General features: G+C 52.8%; 1 protein-coding gene across 4 annotated transcripts in view; it reads left to right on the plus strand.

Moving 5' to 3' along the window:
* The window catches only part of hd (humpty dumpty), a 305,418-nt gene extending 289,672 nt beyond the window's left edge, over positions 1-15,746 (plus strand). For all 4 annotated transcript variants that reach the window (XM_069330781.1, XM_069330784.1, XM_069330783.1 and 1 more), the window contains one exon: positions 15,388-15,746. In XM_069330781.1, the coding sequence (XP_069186882.1) occupies positions 15,388-15,549 (162 nt within the window). In that variant the 3' untranslated portion in view covers positions 15,550-15,746. The remainder of the gene's footprint in view (positions 1-15,387) is intronic.
* The last annotated feature ends 6,740 nt before the right edge of the window (positions 15,747-22,486 follow it).

Here is a 22,486-nt window from a genome sequence, read left to right on the forward strand (position 1 = left end):
TCAATACAATAAATTCCTCACAGTTAAATTCCTTCCTCCTAACACCACTCCTCTAATTCAGCCTATGGACCAGAAAATCATAGCGAATTTTAAGAAACTGTATGAAAGGGCACTTTTCCGGAAATGTTTTGAAGTGACTGAAGCCACAAACCTCACCCTCAAAGAGTTCTGGAGAGAGCATTTTAACATTTTTAGTGCTTTAAAACTCGTTGACAAAGCCTGGCAAGAAGTGACTCAAAGAACCCTGATCTCTGGCTGGAGAAAATTGTGGCCTGAAGGTGTGAGAGAACTAGACTTTGAGGGGTTTGAGCCTATAAATGATGCGCCTATTGTTGAGGAAATTGTTAGTCTAGGCCAGAAAATGGGCTTGGAATTGGATGGTGATGATGTGGAGGAGTTGGTGGAAGAACACAACGAAGAACTGACCACCGAAGATCTCCTAGCCCTTCAACAGGAACAGCAAGCCAACACAGCAGCGAATGATTCTGCAGTGGAGGAGGAGGTGGTGGCAACAGCACCAGCGAATGTCCCTTCTGCAGTAATTAAGAAGGTGTGTCAGATGTGGAAAGAGATTCAAACAACTATTGAACATACTCACCCAGACAAAGCTGTAGTAGGCCGTTGTCTTAATCTTTTCAATGACAATGTGATGCCTTACTACAGAGAGAGCTTGCGAAGAAGGGAAAAGCAAGCTTTCATGGACAAATATTTGGTGAAGAAATCGAGCAGTGAACCTCAACCAGGACCTAGTGGCACTCAGGTTAAACGTCCCAGGGAGAGCACACCAGAAAGGTCCTCACTGCCTGATGTGATTATGGAAGGGGACTCCCCTTCCAAACACTAACTCCTCTCCTCCTCCCCCCTCCTCACCATCTTCCATACGCCTACAGCACTCGACAGTAAGGTAAGTAATAACTGGAACATACTTTTGTAGGTTTATTTAGATGAATTAGGTAAATTAGGTATAAAAATTTAGTTTGATGTGGGGTTTTTGGGGTAGTCAGGAACGGATTAATTCATTTCCCTTTATTTCTTATGGGGAAATTAACTTCGGAATGCGAGTTTTCGGAAGGCGAGGCGTCTCCAGGAACGGATTAAACTCGCATTCTGAGGTATGCCTGTACCTCCGTTATACAGGTGAGTTTCTGTAGTCTGGCGTCTTTTGGCCGGGCGCTGGATGCGAGGATGTTTATATACCGGTCTTTAGGTATATCTATGTATGACTGAGACCGTTCGCACACCAGTGACTGTCCCTTTTCAACCCTTCCTGTCCCACTCATGTGCATGTCCAACCAATGCTAGAGTCATTCATGGAACCCACCTCTTTCGTGTTATGAGGTGTGTGGGTTGTGGTGCTGGTTCTGTACTCACCTGGTAGGGCTCTCCTGGTTGTGCTTGCAGGGTTTTTGAGCTCTGGCTCTTGGGTCCCACCTCTATGGAAGACCTTGCGGGTTAGTACCAGTGGAGTGCAGTGGTGCAATAGGCACAATCGGGGAACATTGTATAACCATCAGAGGTCAGCGGTTGTTACACGTCCTACCTACGAGCATACGCCAGATTGCCGGTACATCCGAGAACTTTCTGGGCATACTAGCCTGTTTTTGAATTGAAGTTCCGGCCCATCCTGGTTGTGATGGGTATGTGGGCCTCCGGGCCGTTCCACGTAGCTGCCTGGTGGGCCACCCTCTGACCAGTCTAGCCTAACCTCGGCCCGGGCTTGGGGTGTAAATGAACTCCCAGGACCCCATCCAGCAGGTATCGAGCGGGTTTCTCCACCATCGGTCGCCTGGTGTGCAGGTTCCTGGGCCTGCTGGGTTTTGCCGTGTCTCCGTTGGCCCTGTCTGGGGTCTGCCTTTGCAGAAGCGAGTTGCTTTTTATATGTTGCATGTTGCGGTGGTGCCTGTTGCTGCTGCTGCACGTGTGCATTGGTACTGTGTTTCGAGGTGGCATGTCCTTGTTCCTGTGTCCGGTTGTAGTGTGGCACTTTGCTGCTGTTTTGTGCCTAGGGTTTGCGCATGGGGGTTTGCTTGTTGTTTTTCGTGGTTTTCGGGTCCCTGGCTTGGCCCTCCCATGTGCGTGGGGTTTCTGTCCCTGCCTGATTGTCCACCCCTGGTTGTTTCCTGGGGTTTGTGCTTCTGCTCTTTCATCCTGCCTCTCCCCAGTCATTTTCCTGGCATCTCCTTTGGTCGGTTTTGCCTGCACTTGCTTCTGTGGGGGGTGGGGGGGTCGGGTTTCTACCGCTTCCCTTCCTTGTGCGTTCCCTTTGTTTCCTCCTCTGCCGCAGGGGTGTTCTGTGTGTGTTCCTTGGCTTCTTGGGCATTCTTTCAGCCTGTGTCCTGTGGTGCGCTTCTTTGTCTCGGTCTGTTACAGTTGCTCGTACCCCTTGGTTCGGGTACTGTTTCTGGAGGCAACCCTTACGCCGGCTTTTGGTTTTTCCTAGCTTGCCCTGCTGGTTGGCTTTCGGGTCTTGCGATGTCTCGCGTCGGACCAGTCGTTTCTGCTCTCCTGGCGGGCTTGCTTGCTTTGGGGAGTTTTCTGTTCGGCAGACGTTCCTTCTCCTTGTGCCGCCTGGGTTTCAGTGGTCGCGCCCGGGATCTTCCCGCGGCTCCGCCTTTTCCTGGGCTCGGAGGGGCCTTGTCAGAGCTGCTTCCGTTCTGCCTCGCAGTCTCGCCTCCGGTTGGTGGTCGGGTGGCTTCATGGTAGGTGTCCCACCTGCGTGCTTCTTCTTGGCGGCAGTATGGGGTATTTTGGCGGTCCTTCCTTTTCCTCCTGTCCCATCTTCGGTGGCTGCAGTTTTTAGCGTCGGCTTGGTTTTTCTGGTAGGGGTTAGGGACCGTCGTCTTGCCACATACTGTCGCCTCTTTTCGTGCGGCGTTGGCAGAGCCGCTTCGGTTTGCTTTCAGTCTTGGTGTTGTTTCTGCACCGTTAGTAAGCTGCCTCGTGCGTTGTTTCACCTCCGGCCTGTTCGTGCGCCACTTGCACCGTCCTGGTCTCTGGTCAGCGTGCTCTGTCTTCTCCTCGGTTGGAAGTGCCCCTTCGGTTCCGGTTTGTTTTTAGTCGGCTCTTTATCCTGTTGGCATTTGCCTCTGGGGGTCGGGTCGCTGGGTTTCTTGCTCCTCCTCAGGGATTTTCTGCTTCTTCGGTTTTTAGCATTTTGGTTGTTCGGCGGCAGCAGTCTCCATCGTTTCTGGCACGGGATAGGGGCTGCTGCGTTCTGGAGGGTTCCTTGGTTTGTTGGTGCTTGGTTGGTCGGGCCGGGGGTGTGTCGTGTTTTTGTGTTCAGTGGCAGCCCTCCGCTGTTATTTGCGTGCCACAGCATCTGTGTCCGAGGCGTGTTTTGCGTTGATCCGGTTCCGTTCTTCCCGGTTCGCGGGTGACGGTGTCCCGGGTTGTCAGCCGTGTTCTTGCGGCTAACCTGCCTGTGTTCTTCCCCCATGCCCGTGGCATTCGTGGCTTCGCTGCTCTCGCTGCCGTCTTAGCGACGTGTCCTTGCGGTCATTCGAGCACGGATCTTTGGTGTTTGTACAGGGGCCTTGCTGCTCGTTGTCTCGTGTTGTTCCCGGGCCCTTTCGGGGCTGTGATGCCTTGGGTTGGCATTTTGCTGCTGGTTGTCTCGCTTTTGTAGGGGGTGCGTGGTGTCCGCCTCCCGGTTCCATCCCTTTGACCTTCCTCTGAGGGTGTTTTGATTTCCAGCCTCAGAACTGATGGGTGGATAGCCGGCATGGGAGGTCTGGGGCTCCCCCTTACCCCTCCCAGGGAGGGGGGAGCTGCACAGACAGTGGCGCAGTGAGGTGTGACGTCATACTAGTTTGCGTGTTTTCTGTTGGGGAGTTCTATTCACTAGTTCGGTTTTTGGTAGCAATTTTAACCAGAATAGGGGTTTGTTTTGGAATGCTTACCTTTCTGGATGCCTGACCCGGTCGATGGCAGACATAGAATGCATCCAACCACACGGGGGTTTCTATAGGCCATTGCTCCCCCTTGCCTCTCTGAGGGGGGCCAGGTTCTGGACATGGTCCCCGGTAGGCCCTAGAACTCCATACACATGACTGATGCCAAATCTGACATTAGCATATCAGCCTGGTAATGCTCCGGGGAACCTCCGGGTCTCACACAGAAAATGGCGTTTCATTACATTCAACGCTGGTTTTATATGCCTACCTGGGACCAGCAGCTGAATTTGGCCCCCTCTCACAAAGGCATAGGCAGTGGTGACATTTATTTATTTATTGATGCCACCACTGGGGAAGACAACCAATAGGTCAGTAAAACAAAACAGACCAACACTGGCTTGAATTGAATATAAAGCCTTGAGAAACACCGAAAGAACTCCCCAGCAATGTAAATAAATTATAAAACTTTGACGAAACTAGCAATAACAATATCTCAAAACTAGCACAAGCTTCTTTGCCTCTCCTTTTCCCTCCTCCCTCCTCATTTGGGGGGGGGGGAAGGAAAGAGGTAGCTGACAGTCAACCAGCATCTCCACCATTAGTTCTATGGTAGATACAACCAACCTCTCTGAGGGTGGGAGGGTGTTGGTGAGCCAACGGGGCTCACCTAGAAATTGGCATTTCATTACATTGAACACCTGGTTTCTTGGGGAAAGCCCCTTGTTGCTCCCTGAATCTTATTACCCACGGAGAATGAAAACAAATAGGAATGCAACAGGAAGAAATGCAGAATCAACACAAAGAGGACCTCGCCGAGAAAAGTGACCCAAGGACTAGTGTGCAAACATCGTCGACAGAGCAGCATGCCACCCAACACAACGAGTGTGAGGATACACTGCAGGTAGGCTAGACTGAAGAACACGGTGGACGACTCAAGAAAGTTGAGCCCCGGAGCAAAAACCAAATCAGTAAGAGTAACTAATAATGTAGCCACTGAGGCAGAACCACTGGAACCACTGCGGTGCCACTGCTGGCACTGCAGCAACCCCAACCAGCACTGCAGTAACTCCTGTCTCAGGGATTGCTGTAGTGCTGGTGGGGACTGAGCCCCAACACTGTAGCAGCACCCGGCACTGTAGCAGACCCCACCAGCACTGCAATAGCCCCCCGCCAACACTGCAGCAGCCTCCCCCAGCACTGCAGCAGCCTCCCCCAGCACTGCAGCAGCCTCCCCCACCACTGCAGTAGCCTCCCCCAACACTGTAGCAGCCTCCCCCAGCACTGCAGTAGCCTCCCCCAGCACTGCTGCAGCCTTCCCTGGCACTGCAGCAGCCCCCCACCAACACTGTACCAGCCTCCACCAGCACTGCACCAGCTTCAGTGGCTGTTCTGGTGTCTTCGGGACAGCCCCTTTTTCCACTCTTGCAATCACTGGGTTCGCCCTCCGGTGTTCTTGCGTCAGTTGCTGCATCTCAGGCTTCCTCTTTGGGTTTTCGGAGTTCACTGCCTTGGCGTCTTCCCCTTCCCTCGCTCGATGTGTTCACGGATGCCTCGACTTTTGGCTAGGGATTTATGACCAGCACTTCGCCAGGTCGGCCAGGGGCGCTGGGCTTTGTCCTTCCGTTGGGTTTACAGCTCGATGTAGGAGTTTGCAGCTGTGTCACAATTCAGTCCCCTGTTTTCGGAATGTACAGTTGACGCCGACTCCTTCAGTTGGCTCCGCCGGACATACAGGCCCTCAGTGGTGGACTTCTTCACGTCAGTGTGGCTCCTGCATCTTCCGATATATGTGGTGCCTTCCCCGACTGCAGTGCTGTCACTGTAGATGCTTTTCGGCAGGACTGGTCGAGGTGGGGTTACCTTTTCTTCTTTCCCCCGATCCAGCTGGTGCTTCGGGTTCAGGCTCGGTTGGAGTCTTACCGCAGGAGAGTCGTCCTTGTTGCCTTGTGGTGACCGGCCCAGCCTTGGTTTGAGGCTCTGCTTGCACTGGTATTGCTTCTGTCATGCTGCTTGTGGGGTCGCTGACACCTTCGAACTGGGTTTGAACAGGTCTTGTTTCCCGTTCGTTGTCCAGTTTACCCTTCTTCTTCTTTGGAAGATCTTGGGATCAAGCGGCTGTCGCATTGCTTGGTTGGTTTAGGTTACTGCAACGCACTATGTTGGTTGCCCACTCGAATGCCTTGGAGCTACCCCATTTTAGTTAGGTCTGATTTGGAGGTGTTGGTTGTTTTGACCTTGATCCAGTCCGCTCCCCTGGGTTCTTTCCCTGCTGTTGTGGTTCCTCTGCTCCTACCACCTTCCCCCCTTCCCCTGCAGCTGGCAAAATCGTCTGAGGGTTTCAGAGTCTGGGCTGGGTTTCGTTGGGGATGAGATTTGGGTGGCTCCGGGGGCTGCCCCATTTGTAGCAGGGACGGATGCATTTGATCCTGCTTCTCCCGCCAAGGCTTCTCGACCTTACCAGGAGGCCTCCTTCTTTTTGCCTTTCCCTTGGACTCTGCCTTTTCTTATAGGGTGGTGGGTATGGAGAGTGGCTCTGCCCCGCAGCCTCTGTTGGGGTTTCCCTGGGTTGTAAGGGGGAACCCGCTAGCAGTTCTGGGGCTGTTTGCCCCTGCTTACGCCTTGTGCCTTCTAGGTGTTTTTTTTCGTCCCTCCTTCCCTTCTGCTTTGCTTTTCCTGCATTTGCTGGCGTGATTTCGGCTCCCTTACATCAGACACTTCTCCTTTTGTTTTGGTGGCCATTTTGCTTTACTGTGGGTGCTTCCCTGTCTGGCTACCAGGGCGGCGCTGCTGCGGGTTTTTTTACATGTGACTGCTGGAAGTGAGCTCGTGTTTTGGGGGCATTTATGGGGGAAGCCCTTACGGCTCAGGGCCATAAGGGCCTGAGCTGTAAGGGCTCTACAGAGGTGGACCTCTTAGCATCGGGGTAGTCGATGCATCTTCCAGTTTATGTGGTGCCCTTCCCAGACTGCGAGGCCGTTGGGGTCGATGCCTTTCGGCTGGAATGGTCGAGGCGGAGTTACCTGTGCCTCTTCCCTCCGGTCCGGTTCTTGCTCCGGTTCCTGGCTCGGTTGGAGACTTACCAACGGAGAGTAGTCCTGTTGGCTCCTTGGTGGCCGGGCCAGCCTTGGTTTCAGGCGCTTCTTGCTCGATGTCTGAACCCAAAGGTCTTCCCGTGGCTCTGCCTCTTTCAGCAGATCGGTCCGGTCCATTACGTGGCTGGTTCGATCTTTTCCACTCTTTGCGTCTGGTCTTTTTGACGCGGGTGTATCACCACTTGTATGGTGATCAGGTGGCTTAGTTGATGGTGTCCCACCTACGAGTTTCGTTTAGACGGCAGTATGAAATTTCCTGGCGGTCCTTTCGGCAATTTTTGTCTCTTCGTCGGTTGTCTTCAAATTCTGATTGGGTTGTTTTGTCCTTTCTCTCTTAGTTGTTTCAGGCCCGTCATCTTGTTCCAAATACTGTCGCCTCGTTTCGTGCAGCGCTGGCAGAGCCACTGCAGCTTGCTTTCGGGGTGGATGTCACTTCTGTTCCGTTCCGCAAGCTTTCTCAGGTGTCGTTTCACCTCCGGCCTGCTCATGCGCTGCCCAAGCCATTCTGGTTGTTGGACCAGGTGCTCTCTTTTCTCTTCTCGGTTTGTGGTGGCCCCCCTCGGTTCAGGACTGTTTTTCTAAGGCTCTTTTTCTTGTGGGCATTGGCCTCTGGGGGTCGGGTCGGGGACCTTCATGCTCTCCTCTGGCGCAGGGGTTTCTGCTCTTTCGGTCCTGGTGGTCATTTCGTTTGTTTGCAGCTTTCTTCTTCTTTTCTGGTGAAGAATCAGTCTGCTGCTTTCCGAAAGGGGTCCTTGGGTTGTTGATACTTGGTTGGTTCAGCCAGGAGTGCATCATGTTTTGTGTCCAGTTGCAGCTCTTCACCGGTATCTGCGCGCCACGGCTTCCGTGGCAGGGGACACCCTTTAGGTGAACCCGGTTTCGCTTCTTCCCTGTTCCAAGGGGCAGTTCTCCCAGGTTGTTCACAGGATTATTCGGTCCATCCAGCCTGCGGTCTATCCCCGTGCCCACGACGTTCGTAAGTTCGCAGCTTTGGCTGCTGTTTTTGGGAATATGTCCTGGGCTGACATTCAGGCATGGGGCTTTTGGAGGTGTAACAGGTTCCTGGCTGCACAGTATCTCGTTAATGGTCCTGGGCCTTCTCGGGCTTGTATAGCCTTGGGTCACAGGTTGCAGCCATTTGTCTCGACTTCGAGTTGAGGAGCGAGTGACCACTGCCTCCCGGGTAAGTCCCTCTTTTCTTTATCTTTGGTTAAGGAGCTCTGGGGAGCCGGAGGGGCTCTCCCACAGAAAACCAGCGTTGAATGTAATGAAACGCCATTTTCTGGGTGAGACCCGGAGGCTCCCCGGCATCTCTTCCTCCCTCCGGTCGGCAGATTTTTGCGTTTTTGACACTCAGCCTCTGAACTGAGGAAAGTTGCCGGCGTGGAGGTCTGGGATCCTCCCGTTTCTCTCCCGTGGAAGGGAGGTTGGAGACTTACCAGGAGACAGTAGTCCTCTTTGCCCCTTGGTGGCTGGCCCAGTCTTGGTTTCAGGTGCTGCTTGCTCGGTGTCCGAACCCGAGGGTCTTCCCACGACTCCGCCTCTTTCAGCAGGTCAGCCCTGACTGTTGTTACGAGGCTGGTTCGCTCTTCTCCTCAAGTCCTCACGTTTGGAGTCTCTGACTCGAGTCTCTCACCATTTGTATGGTGCACAGGTGGCTTAGTTATTGGTCTTCCATCTGCTTGCCTCGTCTCGGCAGCAGTATGAGGTTTCCTGGCGGTCATTCCGTTTTTTCCTATTTCTGCATAGGTATTCTTCGGTCTCTGATAGCTTTGTTTTGTCCTTTCTGTCTTGGTTGTTTCAGGACTGTCATAGTATGCTGAATACTGTCGCCTCCTATCATGCGGCAATGGCGGAGCCGCTCCAGGTTGCGTTCGGTATTGATGTTACGTCTGCTCTGATCCTCAAGTTGCCTCGTGCGTTGCTTCATTTCTGGCCTGCTCATGTGTTGCCCTGACCCTTCTGGTCAATGGACCGGGTGCTCTCTTTCCTCTCTTCTCCTCAGTTTGTGGTGGTCCCTTCAGTTCAGGATTATGTTTCCAAAGCTCTTATCCTGTTGGCATTGGCCTCTGGGGGTCGGGTCGGAGAGCTTCATGCTCTCCTCCGGCGCAGGGATTTCTGCTCATTTGATCCTGGTGGAAGGTTTGTTCGGTTGTAGTCGTCTCCTTCTTTTCTGGCTAAGAAAGAGACTGCTTCTTTCTGGAGGGGTCCTTGGGTTGTTGTTGCTTGGTTGGTCCGACCAGGGGTGCATCATGTCTTGTGTCCGGTTGCAGCTCTCCACCGTTATTTGCGTGCCATGGCTTCGATGGCTGGGGATGCGCTTTGGGTTGATCTGGTTTCCCTTCTTCCCTGTTCCCGGGCTCGAGTCTCCCAGGTAGTCCATGGGATTATTAAGGCTAGCCAGCCTGCGGTCTATCCTCGTGCCCACGACGTGCGTAAGTTTACTGCTTTGGCTGCCGTTCATTGGCAACACATTTGGGCACGGGGTTTTTGGAGGTCGAACAGGGTCCTGGCCGCTTGATACCTCTTTGTCTCTGGTCCTTGTAGGGCCTTCATTGCATTGGGTCGGCTGTTGCAGCCAGCTGTCTCGACTTCGCGTTGAAGAGTGAGTACTGACCGCCGCCCGGGTAATTCCCTGTTTTTCCTTGTCTCTGGGTAGGTAGCTCTGGGGAGCCGATGGGGCTCCCTCCAGAAACCAGCGATGAATGTAATGAAATGCCATTTGATGAGTGAGTCCCAGAGGTTCCCCGGCATCCCTCCCTCCGGTCGGCGGAGTTTTCATGTATTTTGACATCCAGCCTATGAACTGAAGGGTGGATTGCTGGCGTGGGGGGTCTGGGACTCCCCCTTCCCCCTCCCGGGGGAGAGGGGGGGTGCAGACAGTGGCACGGCGACATGATGAAGTCGTGCTCATTTGCTTATTTTCGTTTGGAGAATTCTGTCCACTCGTTCGGCTTTCGGTAGCAATAATTTCACCAGAATAGGGGTTCGTTTTGGGATGTCTACCTTTCTGGGTGCCAGATCCAGTTGATAGTGGACATAAAAGGCTCCCAATCACACCCGGGGTTTCTATAGGTCATTGTTCCTTGTGTGCCCTACTTGAGGGGGGCCAGGTTCTGGCTCGTGGTCTCCGGTAGGCAAGAACTCTGTGCATATTGACTGATGCCAGAAAGCTAATAATATCCATGTCAGCCTGGTTAGCTCTGGGGAGCCTCTGGGACTCACCCAGAAAATGGCATTTCTTTACATTCAACACTGGTTTTCTGGGGGGAGCCCCGTCAGCTCCCTGGAGCTTTTCCAGCTGATATGCTAATGTCAGACTTTGGCATCAGTCATCTGTATGGAGTTATAGGGCCTACCGGGGACCACGGCCAGAACCTGGCCCCCTCAGAGAGGCAAGGGGAGCAATGGCCTATAGAAACCCCCGTGTGGTAGGAAGCATTCTATGTCTGCCATCGACCAGGTCAAGCATCCAGAAAGGTAAGCATTCCAAAACAAACCCCTATTCTGGTGAAAATTGCTACCTAAAGCCGAACTAGTGGATAGAACTCTTCAACAGAAAACAAGGAAACTAGTATGACGTCATACGTCACCGCGCTGCTGTTTGCGCAGCTTCCCCCTCCCCGGGAGGGGAAAGGGGGAGCCCCAGACCTCCCACGCCGGCTATCCACCCATCAGTTCTTCGGCTGATGCTATAGGCACCGGTTATGTGCTCCGGCTCCAGTGGTTGTTTCAGCACTGTACCTAGAGTGTGGTGTCTGTTTTCTAGGTGGTGCGTGAGCCGGGAGTGATTCTCCAGTACTCGGTCTGCATGCGCCTAGGGTTCCCTTCCCTAGGTGCCCTGTAAGTACTGCCCTTGGGGCTTGGGGGCCGCCTTCCACAAGTTCCTTGGGTCCTGCCCCTGCTTGGCCGTTTACTGCTTGGTTTTCGGCCGCTCTTTGTGTGCTCAGGTGTTCTGTCTCCCTTGTTCGCCTTAGGGTAAGGGGCAGTTTTGCACTGGTGGGGCACAGGGTACTGTGCAGCTTGTCTTTACCAATCATAGCGGCCGGCTCTGTTCCACTTGGGTACACTGTCCTCTTGCGGGGTTTTCTTTTTCTTTTTGTTTATCTACCTGGTGGGGGGGTCTGCCTTCGTTCTTGCCCCTTGTGTCCCTTGTGTTCTGTGTATTTTCTGGTGGTACCCCCTGCTAGGTCCCCGTGAGTGTACACGTCCCGGGGGTTCAGCTCTTAGAAAGTTGTTTGGTAGCTTTGGGTGCCGGTTAGCAGTACCCTGCCTGGGATTACCTGAGCGCGAGTCCTCTGGAGTAAATGCTCGGGACCCTGGGAAACCCCTGGGGGCGTGCGGATCCGATGGATGTGACCCCAGAGTCCCCCCCTCGCTTCCAGCGAGTTTGAGGGTTGCTCTCACCCTTTGTCTCTGGGTGACTCTCTGTTTTGCCTCCATCTGTCTGCCTGTGGGGTCGGTGACACCTTCGACCCGGAGTCCTGCGAGTTTGGTTGCTCGTTGTGGCTCGGTTACCCAGTTGTGCTGACAAAGCGGGTGCTGGCAGCAGGGGCGTTGCACTTGAGCCTTGGTGGTGGCAATGTTCTCGTGGTTTCCTCCCTGGGAGCCCCGAGGCTGCCCCGTTGTAGTTCGTTTTGGGACTTGGGGTTGTTGGTTGCTTCGGTTCATCCACGCCCCCTTGTCTTTCCCCTGGATCACCCTTCCTGGCTGCATCCGGTTCCTTACCGTCTGTAGGTTCGGGGCGGGGTTTTTGATGGTGTTGAGACTCGGGCAGTCTCGGAGAATTCCCCTTCCGGGGTAGTGACGGGGGCATTTGAACCTGTTCCTCCAGCCATGATGTATGAGTCTGCCAGTGGGCTCCCTTCCTTAGTGTTTTCACGGCTGCCCCGGTTTTCTGGTACGGCCGGGGCTTTGGGGGAACGGCTCGGCCCTGGGGCCTGTCGTGTAGGTTCCCGGGGCCTGTCGTGTAGGTTCCCGGGGCCTGTCGTGTAGGTTCCCGGGGCTGGGGAGGGGCTGACTTGGGAGGCCTTGGCCCCGTTGGACCCCGTGTGGGTTTTTATCCCCCTCTAGGCTGGGGCTTGTGGTTACGCGGAGGGGTCTTTCCTCCCCACTCGCCGTACGTGCTGTTGGGCGTCGGCCCCTCCCCGGGCTCGGTTCCTTGGCCTTTGAGTCGGTTGGTTCCGTCCTGTGGGTGGATGTTTCCTCCCACCCTTTTTTGGGACGGTGTTTTCGTCATGTTTCCCCGTTTGATGGGGTTCTACGTGACTTCGTGTGCCTTCGGGACTAGTGTTGGCTTCTGTGTTCTCGAGGGTTCGGGAAGGTTTTTCGCTACTTCCCGCATTATTGGAACGTCTGTCGGCTCTTCGTCCTTGTCGCCGTTTAGGGCTACTTGTGGCCCAGTTGGGCTACTTGTAGCTCTGTTGGGCTACTTGTCGCCCGGTTGGGTTCCTTTTTTGGGCTCTTTGCTTCTTTGGCCGGTTTTATTGTTCCTGCTTCCTCTTTTGGCTACTTTTCTCGTTCAGTAGTCCTGGTTGGCGCCTTCCCGCAGGGAGGGTGTGCGGTTCGGCCAGCGTGTTATGCGCCGTGGAGTTTGTTTTGGTCTGGGCGGTGTTTCAGTGCTGGTGTTTTGCGCCCTTTTTGCTTCAGTGCTTCGCCTCTCGTTCTTCTCCCTGGCTGCGGTATGAGCCCCTTCGCTCCGGGGGTGTCCTGGTTCCCAGTTGTGGGAAGGACACCGCGGTTTTCCTTGTGTCATGGGTGTGGACCGCCTCCTTCGCCTCTCCCTGCTCTCCTGCGGGTCCGGCAGGGTCCGGCTCTGGCGTCTTCACCTGGCGGTGCTCCCAGGTTCTTCCGGGTACGGTTGAGTCGTGTCAAGTTCGTGCCACCGTTCGCCAGGTGAGTTTATGCGGTCTGGCATCTTTTGGCCGGGCGCTGGATGCGGAGTTGTTTATATACCTGTCTTTATTTATGTATATTTTTGTACGACTGAGACCGTTCGCACACCAGTGACAGTCCCTTTTTTCAACCCTTCCTGTCCCCCTCTTCTGCATGTCCAACCCATGCTGGAGTCATTCAGGGGACCCACCTTTTTTAATGTGAGGTGTGGGGGTTGTAGGGTTGGTTCTGTACTCACCTGGTAAGGCTCCTGGCTGTGCTTGCAGGGTTTGAGCTCTGGCTCTTGGGTCCCGCCTATCTGGTAGAACTTGCGGGATAGTACCAGTGGAGTGCAGTGGTGCTATTGGCACATTTGGGGAACACTGTATTACCATCAGAGGTCTGTGCTTGTTACACGACCTACTTGCGAGCATAAGCCTTCTTGCTGGTTCGTCCGTGGACTTCCAGGCCACACTAGCCTGTTTTCGTATAGCAGTTACGGCCCATCCTGGTTGTGGGGGTATGTGGGGCGCGGACTGCTCCTAGCAGCTGCCTGATGGGCCACCCTCTGGCCGGTCTAGCCTGGTCTTGGGCCAGCTTGAGGTGTAAAAGAGCTCCCAGTACCTCATCCAGCAGGTATCGAGCGGGGTTTCTCCGCCGTCGGTCGCCTGGTGCAGGTTTCTGGGCCTGCTGGGTTTTGTCGTGTCTCCGTTGGCCCTGACTGGGGTCTGCCTGCTCCGTTTCTCTGCCTTTGCAGAAGGGAGTTGCTCTTTACATGTTGCATGTTGCAGTGGTGCCTGTTGCTGCTGCTGCACGTGTGCATTGGTACCGTGTTTCACGGTGGCGTGTCCTTATTCCTGTGTCCGGTTGTGGTGTGGCACTTTGCTGCCGTTTTGTGCCTGGGGATTGCGTGGGGGTTTTTCTGTCCCTGCCTGATTGTCCACCCCTGGTTGTTATCCTGGGGTTTTTGTGCTTCTGCTCTTTCTTCCTGCCTCCTCTGCAGCAGGGGTGTTCTGCGGGTGTTCTTGGGCTTTTTTCAGCCTGTGTCCTGTGATGTGCTTCTTTGTCTCGGTCTATTGCAGTTGTTTGTACCCCCCTTGGTTCGGGTACTGTTCTGGCGGCGACCCTTCCGCCTTCTTTGGTTTCCTAGCTTGCCCTGCCTTTTTTTTTTTTTTTTTTTTTTTTTTTTTTTTTTTTTTTTTTTTTTTTGCCTTGTAATGTCTTGTGTCGGACCCGTCGTTTCTGAACTCCTGGTGGGCTTGCATGCTTTGGGGAGTTTTTCTATTCGGCAGACGTTCCATCTCCTTGTGCCGCCTGGATTTCGGTGGTTGCATGCGAGATCTTCCCGCGGCTCCGCCTTTTCCTGGGCTCGGAGGGGCCTTGTCGGGGCTGCTTATGTTCTGCCTCGTGGTCTCGCCTTCGGTTGGTGGTCGGGTGGCTTCGTGGTAGGTGTCCCACCTGCGTGCTTCTCTTGGCGGCAGTATGGGGTATTTTGGCGGTCCTTCCTTTTCCTGTCCCTTCTTAGGTGGTTACTCTTGTTAGCTTGGTTTACTCTCGGCTTGGTTTTCTGGTGGGGGTTGTGGGCCATCATCTTGCCACATACTGTCGCCTCTTTTCGTGCGGCGTTGGCGGAGCCGCTTCAGCTTGCTTTCGGTCTTGGTGTTGCTTCTGCACCGTTAGTAAGCTGTCTTGTGCGTCGTTTCACCTCCGGCCTGTTCGTGCGCCGCTTGCACCATCCTGGTCTCTGGTCAGTGTGCTCTGTCTTCTCCTCGGTTGGTAGTGCCCCTTCAGTTCCGGTGTGTTTTTTCGTCGGCTCTTTCCTTTTGGCCTTTGCCTGTGTTCAGTGGTGGCCCTCCGCTGTTGTTTGTGTGCCACGGCATTTGGGTCCGGAGCGCGTTTTGCGTTGATCCGGTTCTGTTCTTCCCGGTTCGCGGGTGATGGTGTCCTGGATGGTCAGCCGTGTTCTTGCGGCTAAGCTGCCTGTGTTCTTCCCTTATGCCTGTGGCGTTCATGGCTTCGCTGCTCTCGCTGCCATCTGGGCGACGTGGCCTTGCGGTCATTCGGGCACGGATCTTTGGTGTTCGTACGAGGGCCTTGCTGCTCTTTGTTCCCGGGACTTTTCGGGGCTGTGGCGCCTTGGGTTGGCGTTTGCTGCCGGTTGTCTCGCCTCCGTGGGGGGTGCGTGGTGTCCGCCTCCCGGTTCTGTCCCTTTGACCTTCTACTGTGGGTAGTTAGCTCCGGGGAGCCGACGGGGCTCCCCCCAGAAAATGGTGTTTCATTACATTCAACGCTGGTTTTTTGACTACTTTCCCTTTCTGTGAATGTTCAGATTTACTCTGCTAGAAATCTCCATTTATTTGCCATTGAAGCCAACCACATTGCTCTAACTACATGATTATAATCCATTTATTGCCTCTGAACTTTTCTTCAGGGTGGCCCAGTTCCTTTCAAGTGGAACTCCACTAACCTGTATGTAAACTGTTTTTGGAAATATAGGAGTGAGTTTGTAATTTCTATTATTGTTGCAGGCGTTTGCTCAAGAGGGACTGGTTGACTGTGGCCTTGACTCAACTATACGTCATTTGATGTGCATGCCTCAAAGAAGTGAAGCAAAGTCTAACCTTCCTTTATCATATAGGGAAGTAACTTTCAAAGACAATAAATTCACTTGGACAGATACATTACCATGATTTACTGTATTGAATGCATTAGGCTATTATTGTATATACTGTACAGTATTAATACTATTTACACCAAAAGATTTCACTTATTATTGTAACTCTCCATTCAGTAAACAAAAAATTATTTTTGAGAACAAATGATATATTTTTTAGTGTTCATTGCATGTCTGTAAATTAAAATAAATCTTATTTATTTTGAAATTCTATCCCTGTTTTGCTAAGCTTGAGAATAAATTTGTGGCATTTGGAAATGGAAATTGACTGAGCATCTGGCATAGGCTTACTGTATTGCACCTGTGTCACTTTTCAAAACTATATTTATTAAGATTGAGCGAAGCATTCAATTGCTTTTGCTTTGCTTATAATTTAGCTTAGTTCATAAATCATACATGAGTTGTACACCAACAGTTCAGAATGTTTTGCTTGAGCTTCAAATGATATGGTTCATCTCAGTCTTCTTTGTGAATGTAAGTAAAGCTGTCCTCCCAGTCTTCCCGAGTTGCAGTCTGTCTTTAGTTTCTCAAGACAACATTATAAAGAGTCATCTTTAGTGAATGATTCGCTTTGATCAAGTCACTTTAAACTTGACTATTTCTGGTGGGAGCCCCTTTGGCTTCCCAGAGCTATCTGGGCTGATATGAATGTATTAGACTTTGGCATCATTCAAAGCGAATGGAGTTCTGCCGTCCCAAGACCACGAGCCAGAACCTGGCCCCCTTCAGAGAGGCATGAGAAGCAGTGGCCAATAGAAACCCCCATGTGATTGGAGGCATTCTATGTCTGCTATCGACTGTGTCTGGCATCCAGAAAGGTAGGCGCCCCAAAACAAACCCTATCTGGTTAAAAATTTGCTACTAAAAGCCGAACTCTTAAGCAGAACTTCCCAAACTTAAAATGAGCAAACGAGTATGATGTCACAACCGTCACCGCGCCACTGTATGTGCAGCTCCCCCCCCCCCTTCCCGGGAGGGGGAAAGTGAACAAAGGTTTGTACCCCCCCATGGGGGCTCACTTGGAGGGCTTCGGGCCCCTGTTTGACTCCGTTTAGGTGATGGCATCCTCTGAGCAGTGCTTGTTGCTACAAGGGGGTGGGGTTTTTCTTATCCTCCCTACCTGTACAAGTTTGATATGGCGTCAGCTCCTTCCTAGGTTCGGTTCCAGGTTCCCTTGGGTTCTTTGGTTCCTTCCTTCTGGAGATTTTCGACCACCTGCATCCCACCTCATGAGGTGCGAGAGGCCCTTGCGGCTCACCTCCTGCATGACCTGGGAGGTCACGCAGGTGGTCACGCATTACCGGCCTCGATAATGGTTCCTACCTCATTCGAGTTCGGCTCTTCTTTTCCTTACTGGGAGCATTACGAAGTTCTCGAATCATCCTGGTGGGCAATTTGTCCTGTCTTTTCTTTGGGGGCATGGCATACGTTCTGTAGGTCCCGCATACTTGAGTGGCGAGAGGCTCTTATGGTTGTTCAGGTTTACCTGGGGGGAGAATTTGAACGCCTCAATGCGAGTTTGATTGCCCCTGCCCCTCCTCGGGATGTTGGCGTGTACTGCTTCACGTGCAGGTTCCCTCGCTTTCGACGACCCTGGTAGCTGAGGACTTGCGCTCCCGTGGCCATTTGGCTTCAGTCCTCAGTTTATTTTCCGTTCTCGAGCTTGCTTCGGGCTGGCTTGAGGAGGATGTGGAGGTGCTGGGTGCCTACCCAGGGGTCTGATGCGCTGGTCTTAGGGGTGTGGGCATCGGCTGTCCTGTTGAAGCTGTTTGCACCGATCCTGCGGGAGGCGGTGTGTCTGTTCTTTGCTTCTAGTCTCGCATGCCGTCAGGCAGTGCTTGCTTAATCCTTGGAATCCACTTGAGCCCTGGCTTTTCTACGCCATTTTAACCAATGCTGTTTGCATTGTCTACAGTGCTGCAGTATCTATGGTGCTTCAGATAGACAATGTTAACATCAGCAATAAAAATGATGAAAAGTTCCTAGGCCTATACTTAGACAAGAGACTCACCTTCACCACCCACATACAACACATAACTAAGAAAGTCTCGAAAACAGTTGGTATACTCTCTACGATCAGATATTATGTTCCCTACTCTACTCTCCTCTCCTCTCACTATATTATGCACTTATTTATCCCTATCTTACTGATGGTATCTGTGCATGGGGTTCAACCTCTGCAAACTACCTCAATTAAGCCCATCATCACCCAGCAAAAATCTGCTATCAGGACAATAACAAACTGCTTTCAGACAACACACAGCTCCCTTGTTCAAATCCCTAAACATGCCAAACATAAATTCACTCCATACATTCTCTTGTGTCAATTATAGTTACAAAACCCTTTTCTTAAGTGCAAACCCTGTTCTGAAACTCTTCCTGGACAGATGTAATAGAACACATAATCACCACACCAGACATAAATATCTCTTTGATATCTCCAGGCAAACTTAATCTGTGTAAATACTCTTTGCAAATAAAGGGACCTAGTCTATGGAACTCGCTTCCTAATGAATTGAAAAGCTATCCAACTTTTGCCTTATTCAAAAATAAAACCAAAAAGTACCTAATTTCATCTTCATAGGTTCCTACCAAGTGCTGTAACTCGCACTGTCTCTAGTGTTACCCATTTCCCCAATATATGTACCTATGACATACATCTTACCATTGTAATCTTTGCTGCTATCTTGTATCATATTATAAACATAGTTTGCTACATTATATCTTGCAATAAACTCTCATTATGCTAAAATGTACCTGTGGATTACATTGTACCCTTAACCCTTAAACTGCGCAACACGTCATATGACGTTTTGAATAACTTACCCAAAATTGCGTATCATGTCATATAACGTGTTGGAGTACTACGCAAGATTTAAACGGCCTGCTGATACATAGGGTTCACCTCACCTTCATCAGGGCCCTTGTAAACAGACGCCATTTTCTGGGGGGGAGCCCCAACGGCTCCCCAGAGCTTTACCAGGCTGATATGCTAATGTCAGACTTTGGCATCAGTCATGTGTATGGAGTTCTAGGGCCTACCGGGGACCACGGCCAGAACCTGGCCCCCTCAGAGGCAAGGGGAGCAATGGCCTATAGAAACCCCAGTGTAGTTGGAAGCATTCTATGTCTGCCATCGACCGGGTTAAGCATCCAGAAAGGTAAGCATTCCTTCTTGAGGTTATCTTGAGATGATTTCGGGGCTGTAGTGTCCCCAATAGAATAGGGGTTTCCTAAACAAACCCCTATTCTGGTTAAAATTGCTACCAAAAGCCGAACTAGTAGATAGAACTCCCCAACAGAAAACAAGCAACTAGTATGACGTCACACGTCACCGCACCGCTGTCTGTGCAGCTCCCCCCTCCCCGGGAGGGGGAAGGGGGGAGCTGCACTCCCCGTGAGTGTTCACGTCCCGGGGGTTCATATCTTAGCAAGTTGTTTGGTAGCTTTGAGCGCCGGTTAGCAGTACCCTGCCTGGGATTATCTGAGCGCGAGTCCTCTTATAGTAAATGCTCGGGTCCCTGGGAAACCCCTGGGGGTGCGTGGGTTCAATGGATGTGACCCCAGAGTCCCCTTCGCTTCCAGCGAGTTTGAGGGTTGCTCTCACCCCTTGTCTCTGGGTGACTCTCTGTTTTGCCTACGTCTGCTGCCTGTGGGGCTGGTGACACCTTCGACTCAGAGTCCTGCGAGTTTTGTTGCACGTTGTGGCTCGGTTACCCAGTTGTGCTGACAAAGCTGGTGCGGGCAGCAGGGGCGTTGCACTTGAGCCTTGTTGGTGGCAACGCTCTCGTTTGTTTGCTCCCCAGGAGCCCCAGGGCTGCCCCGTTTTGGTTCGTGTTTGGACTTCTAGGTGGGGTGTTGGTTGCTTTGGTTCCTTCCACGCTCCCTTGTCTTTCCCCTGGATCCCCCCTTCCTGCTTACATCCGGTTCCTTGCCGTCTGTGGGTTTGGGGCGGAGTTCGATGGTTTTGAGACTCGGGTACTCTCGGGGAATTCCCCTTCCGGAGTAGTGCGGGGGGCATTTGAGCCTGTTCCTCCAGCCGTGTTGTAAGAGTGCCAGTGGGCTCCCTTTCTTAGTATTTTCGCGGCTGCCCCGGTTTTCTGGTACGGCCGGGGCTTTGGGGGCACGGCTCGGCCCCGGGGCCTGTCGTGTGGGTTCCCAGGGCTGGGGAGGGGCTGACTTGGCAGGCCTTGACCCCGTAGGACCCCGCAGGGGGGTTTTCTCCCCCTCTAGGCGGGTCTTGTGGTTACGAGGAGTGGGGTTTTTCCTCCCCATTCGCCATACGTGTTGTTTGGCGTCGGCCACTCCCCGGGCCCTGTACCTTGGCCTTTGAGTCGGTTGGTTCCGTCCTGTGGGTGGATGCTCCCCTCCTTTTGGGACGGTGTATTTGTCATGTTTCCCCGTTCTTGGGGTTCTGTGACTTTTGGTCTCGGGTGCGACTGTGCCTTTGTATGCCTTTGGGACTGGTGTTTGCTTCTGTGTTCTCGAGAGTTCGGGAAGGTTTTCACTACTTCTCGTATTATTGGAACATCTGTCGGCTCCTGGTCCTGGTCGCTGTTTTGGGCTACTTGTAGCCCAGTTGGGCTATTCGTGGCTCGGTTGGGTTCCCTTTGGGCTCCTTTGTTTTCGCTTCGTTGGCCGGTTTTGTTGTTACTGCTTCCTCTTTTGACTCCTGTCCCGTGGGATGGGTTGTTTTTCTACTTCGCGGTTCCCTAGGGTTGCGTTCTGTTTGGCTACTTTTCTTAAGCAGTAGTCCTGGTTGGTGCCTTCCCGCAGAGCGGGTTATGCGGTTCGGCCAGTGTGTCATGCGCATGCGCCGTGGAGTTTGTTTTGGTTTGGGCGGTGTGTTTCAGTGCTGGTGTTTTGCGCCCTTTTTTTTCACGGGTGCTTCGCCTCTCGTTCTTGTCCCTTCTCCGGTATGTGCCCCTTCGCTCCGGGGGTGTCCTGGATTCCAGCTGTGGGGAGGACGCCAAGGTTTTCCCTGTGTCGGGTATGGGCCTCCTCCTTCGCTTCTACCCTGCTTTCCTGCGTGTCCGGCTCTGGCTTCTTCACCTGGCGGTGCTCCCAGGATCTTCTTGGCACTGTTGGGGTGTCACGTTCGTGCCTCCGTTTGACAGGTGAGTTTCTGCGATCTGGACGCTGGATGCGAAGATGTTTATATACCTGTCTTTATTTAGGTATATTTATGTACGAATGAGACCGTTAAAACACCAGTGACTGTCCCTTTTCAACCCTTCCAGTCCCTCATGTGCATGTCCAACCCATGCTATAGTCATACAGAGGACCCCCTCTTTCATGTTATGAGGTGTGTGGGTTGTGGTGCTGGTTATTTACTCACCTGGTAGGGCTCTCCTGGTTGTGCTTGCGGGGTTTGAGCTCTGGCTCTTGGGTCCTGCCTATATGGAAGAATATGCGGGATAGTACCAGTGGAGTGCAGTGGTACCATAGGCACAATCGGGGAACACTATGTAAACATCAGAGGTCTGCGGTTGTTACACGTCCTACCTGCGAGCATCCGCCATATTGCCGGTACATCCGTGGACTTCCAAGGAACACTAGCCCGTTTTCGAATAGAGGTTCTGGCCCATCCTGGCTGTGGTGGGTATGTGGGCCTGCGGGCCGCTCCAAGCACCAGCCTCGTTGGACCAACCTCTCACATGTCAAGCTTAGCCTCGGGCTGGGCTTGGGGAGTAAATGAACTCCCTGAACCCCATCCAGCAGGTATCTCTGCCGTCGGTCGCCGGGTGTGCAGGTTCCTGGGCCTGCTGGGTTCTGTCGTGTCTCCGTTGGCCCTGTCTGGGGTCTGCCTGAACCGTTCTCTGCCTTTGCAGAGGCGAGTTGCTGTTTACATGTTGCATGTTGCGGTGGTGCCTGTTGCTGCTGCTGCACGTGTGCATTGGTGACGTGTTTCACGGTGGCGTGTCATTGTTCCTGTGTCCGGTTGTGGTGTGGCACTTTGCTGCTGTTTGGTGCCTAGGGTTTGCATCTGGGGGTTTGCATGTTATTTTTCGCGGTCTTCGGGTTCCTGGCTTGGCCCTCCCATGTGCGTGGGGTATCTGTCCCCGCCTGATTGTCCGCCACTGGTTGTTTCCTGGGGTTTGAGCTTTGGCTTTTTCTTCTTGCTTTTTCCCAGTCGCTTCCCCTGGCATCTCCTTTTGTCGGTTTTGCCTGCACTTGCTGCTGTAGGGGGTGGGGTCGGTTTCTACCGCTTCCCTTCCTTGTGTGTTCCCTTTGTTTCCTCCTCTGCCGCATGGGAGTTTTTCATGCGTTCCTTGGCTTCTTGGGCGTTATTTCAGCCTGTGTCCTATGGTGCGCTTATGTGTCTTGGTCTGTTTTCGTTGCTCGTACCCCCGTGGATTGGGTACTGTTCTGGTGGCAACCCTTACGCAGTGTTCGGTTTTCCTGGATTGCCCTGCCGGTTGGCTTTTCAGGGTCTTGCGATGTCTCGCGTCGGACCCGTCGTTTCTGATCTGGTGGGCTTGCTTGCGTTGGGGAGCTTTCTGTTCGGCAGACGTTCCATCTCCTTTGTGCTGCCAGGGTTTTGGTGGTCGCGCCCGAGATCTTCCTGCAGCTCCGCCTTTTCCTGAGCTCGGAGGTGCCTTGTTGGGGCTGCTTACGTTCTGCCTCGCATGTCTCACATCCGGTTGGTGGTCTGGTGGCTTAGTGGTAGGTGTCCCACCTGAGTACTTCTTGGCAGCAGTATGGGGTATTTTGGTGGTCCTTCCCTTTCCTCCTGTCCCTTCTTAGGAGGAATTTGCCGAGTGAGGAGTTTTTGAGGGAGGGAGTAGTGGGGAGCGGCTTGCTGCCAAATGTGGCCACTTCTCATTGCTTTTTGACTCTCATTATCAACTTAGTGGTTCGTTATGGGAACAAAACTTGCAGATACTTATATATAACCTGTGTATTTAGTGTAATACAGACAAAGTATTTGTTCACTGTTTTATGAACGTAAT

Source organism: Procambarus clarkii, chromosome 24, assembly GCF_040958095.1.
Source record: "Procambarus clarkii isolate CNS0578487 chromosome 24, FALCON_Pclarkii_2.0, whole genome shotgun sequence".
NCBI classification, from domain to species: Eukaryota; Metazoa; Arthropoda; class Malacostraca; order Decapoda; family Cambaridae; genus Procambarus; species Procambarus clarkii.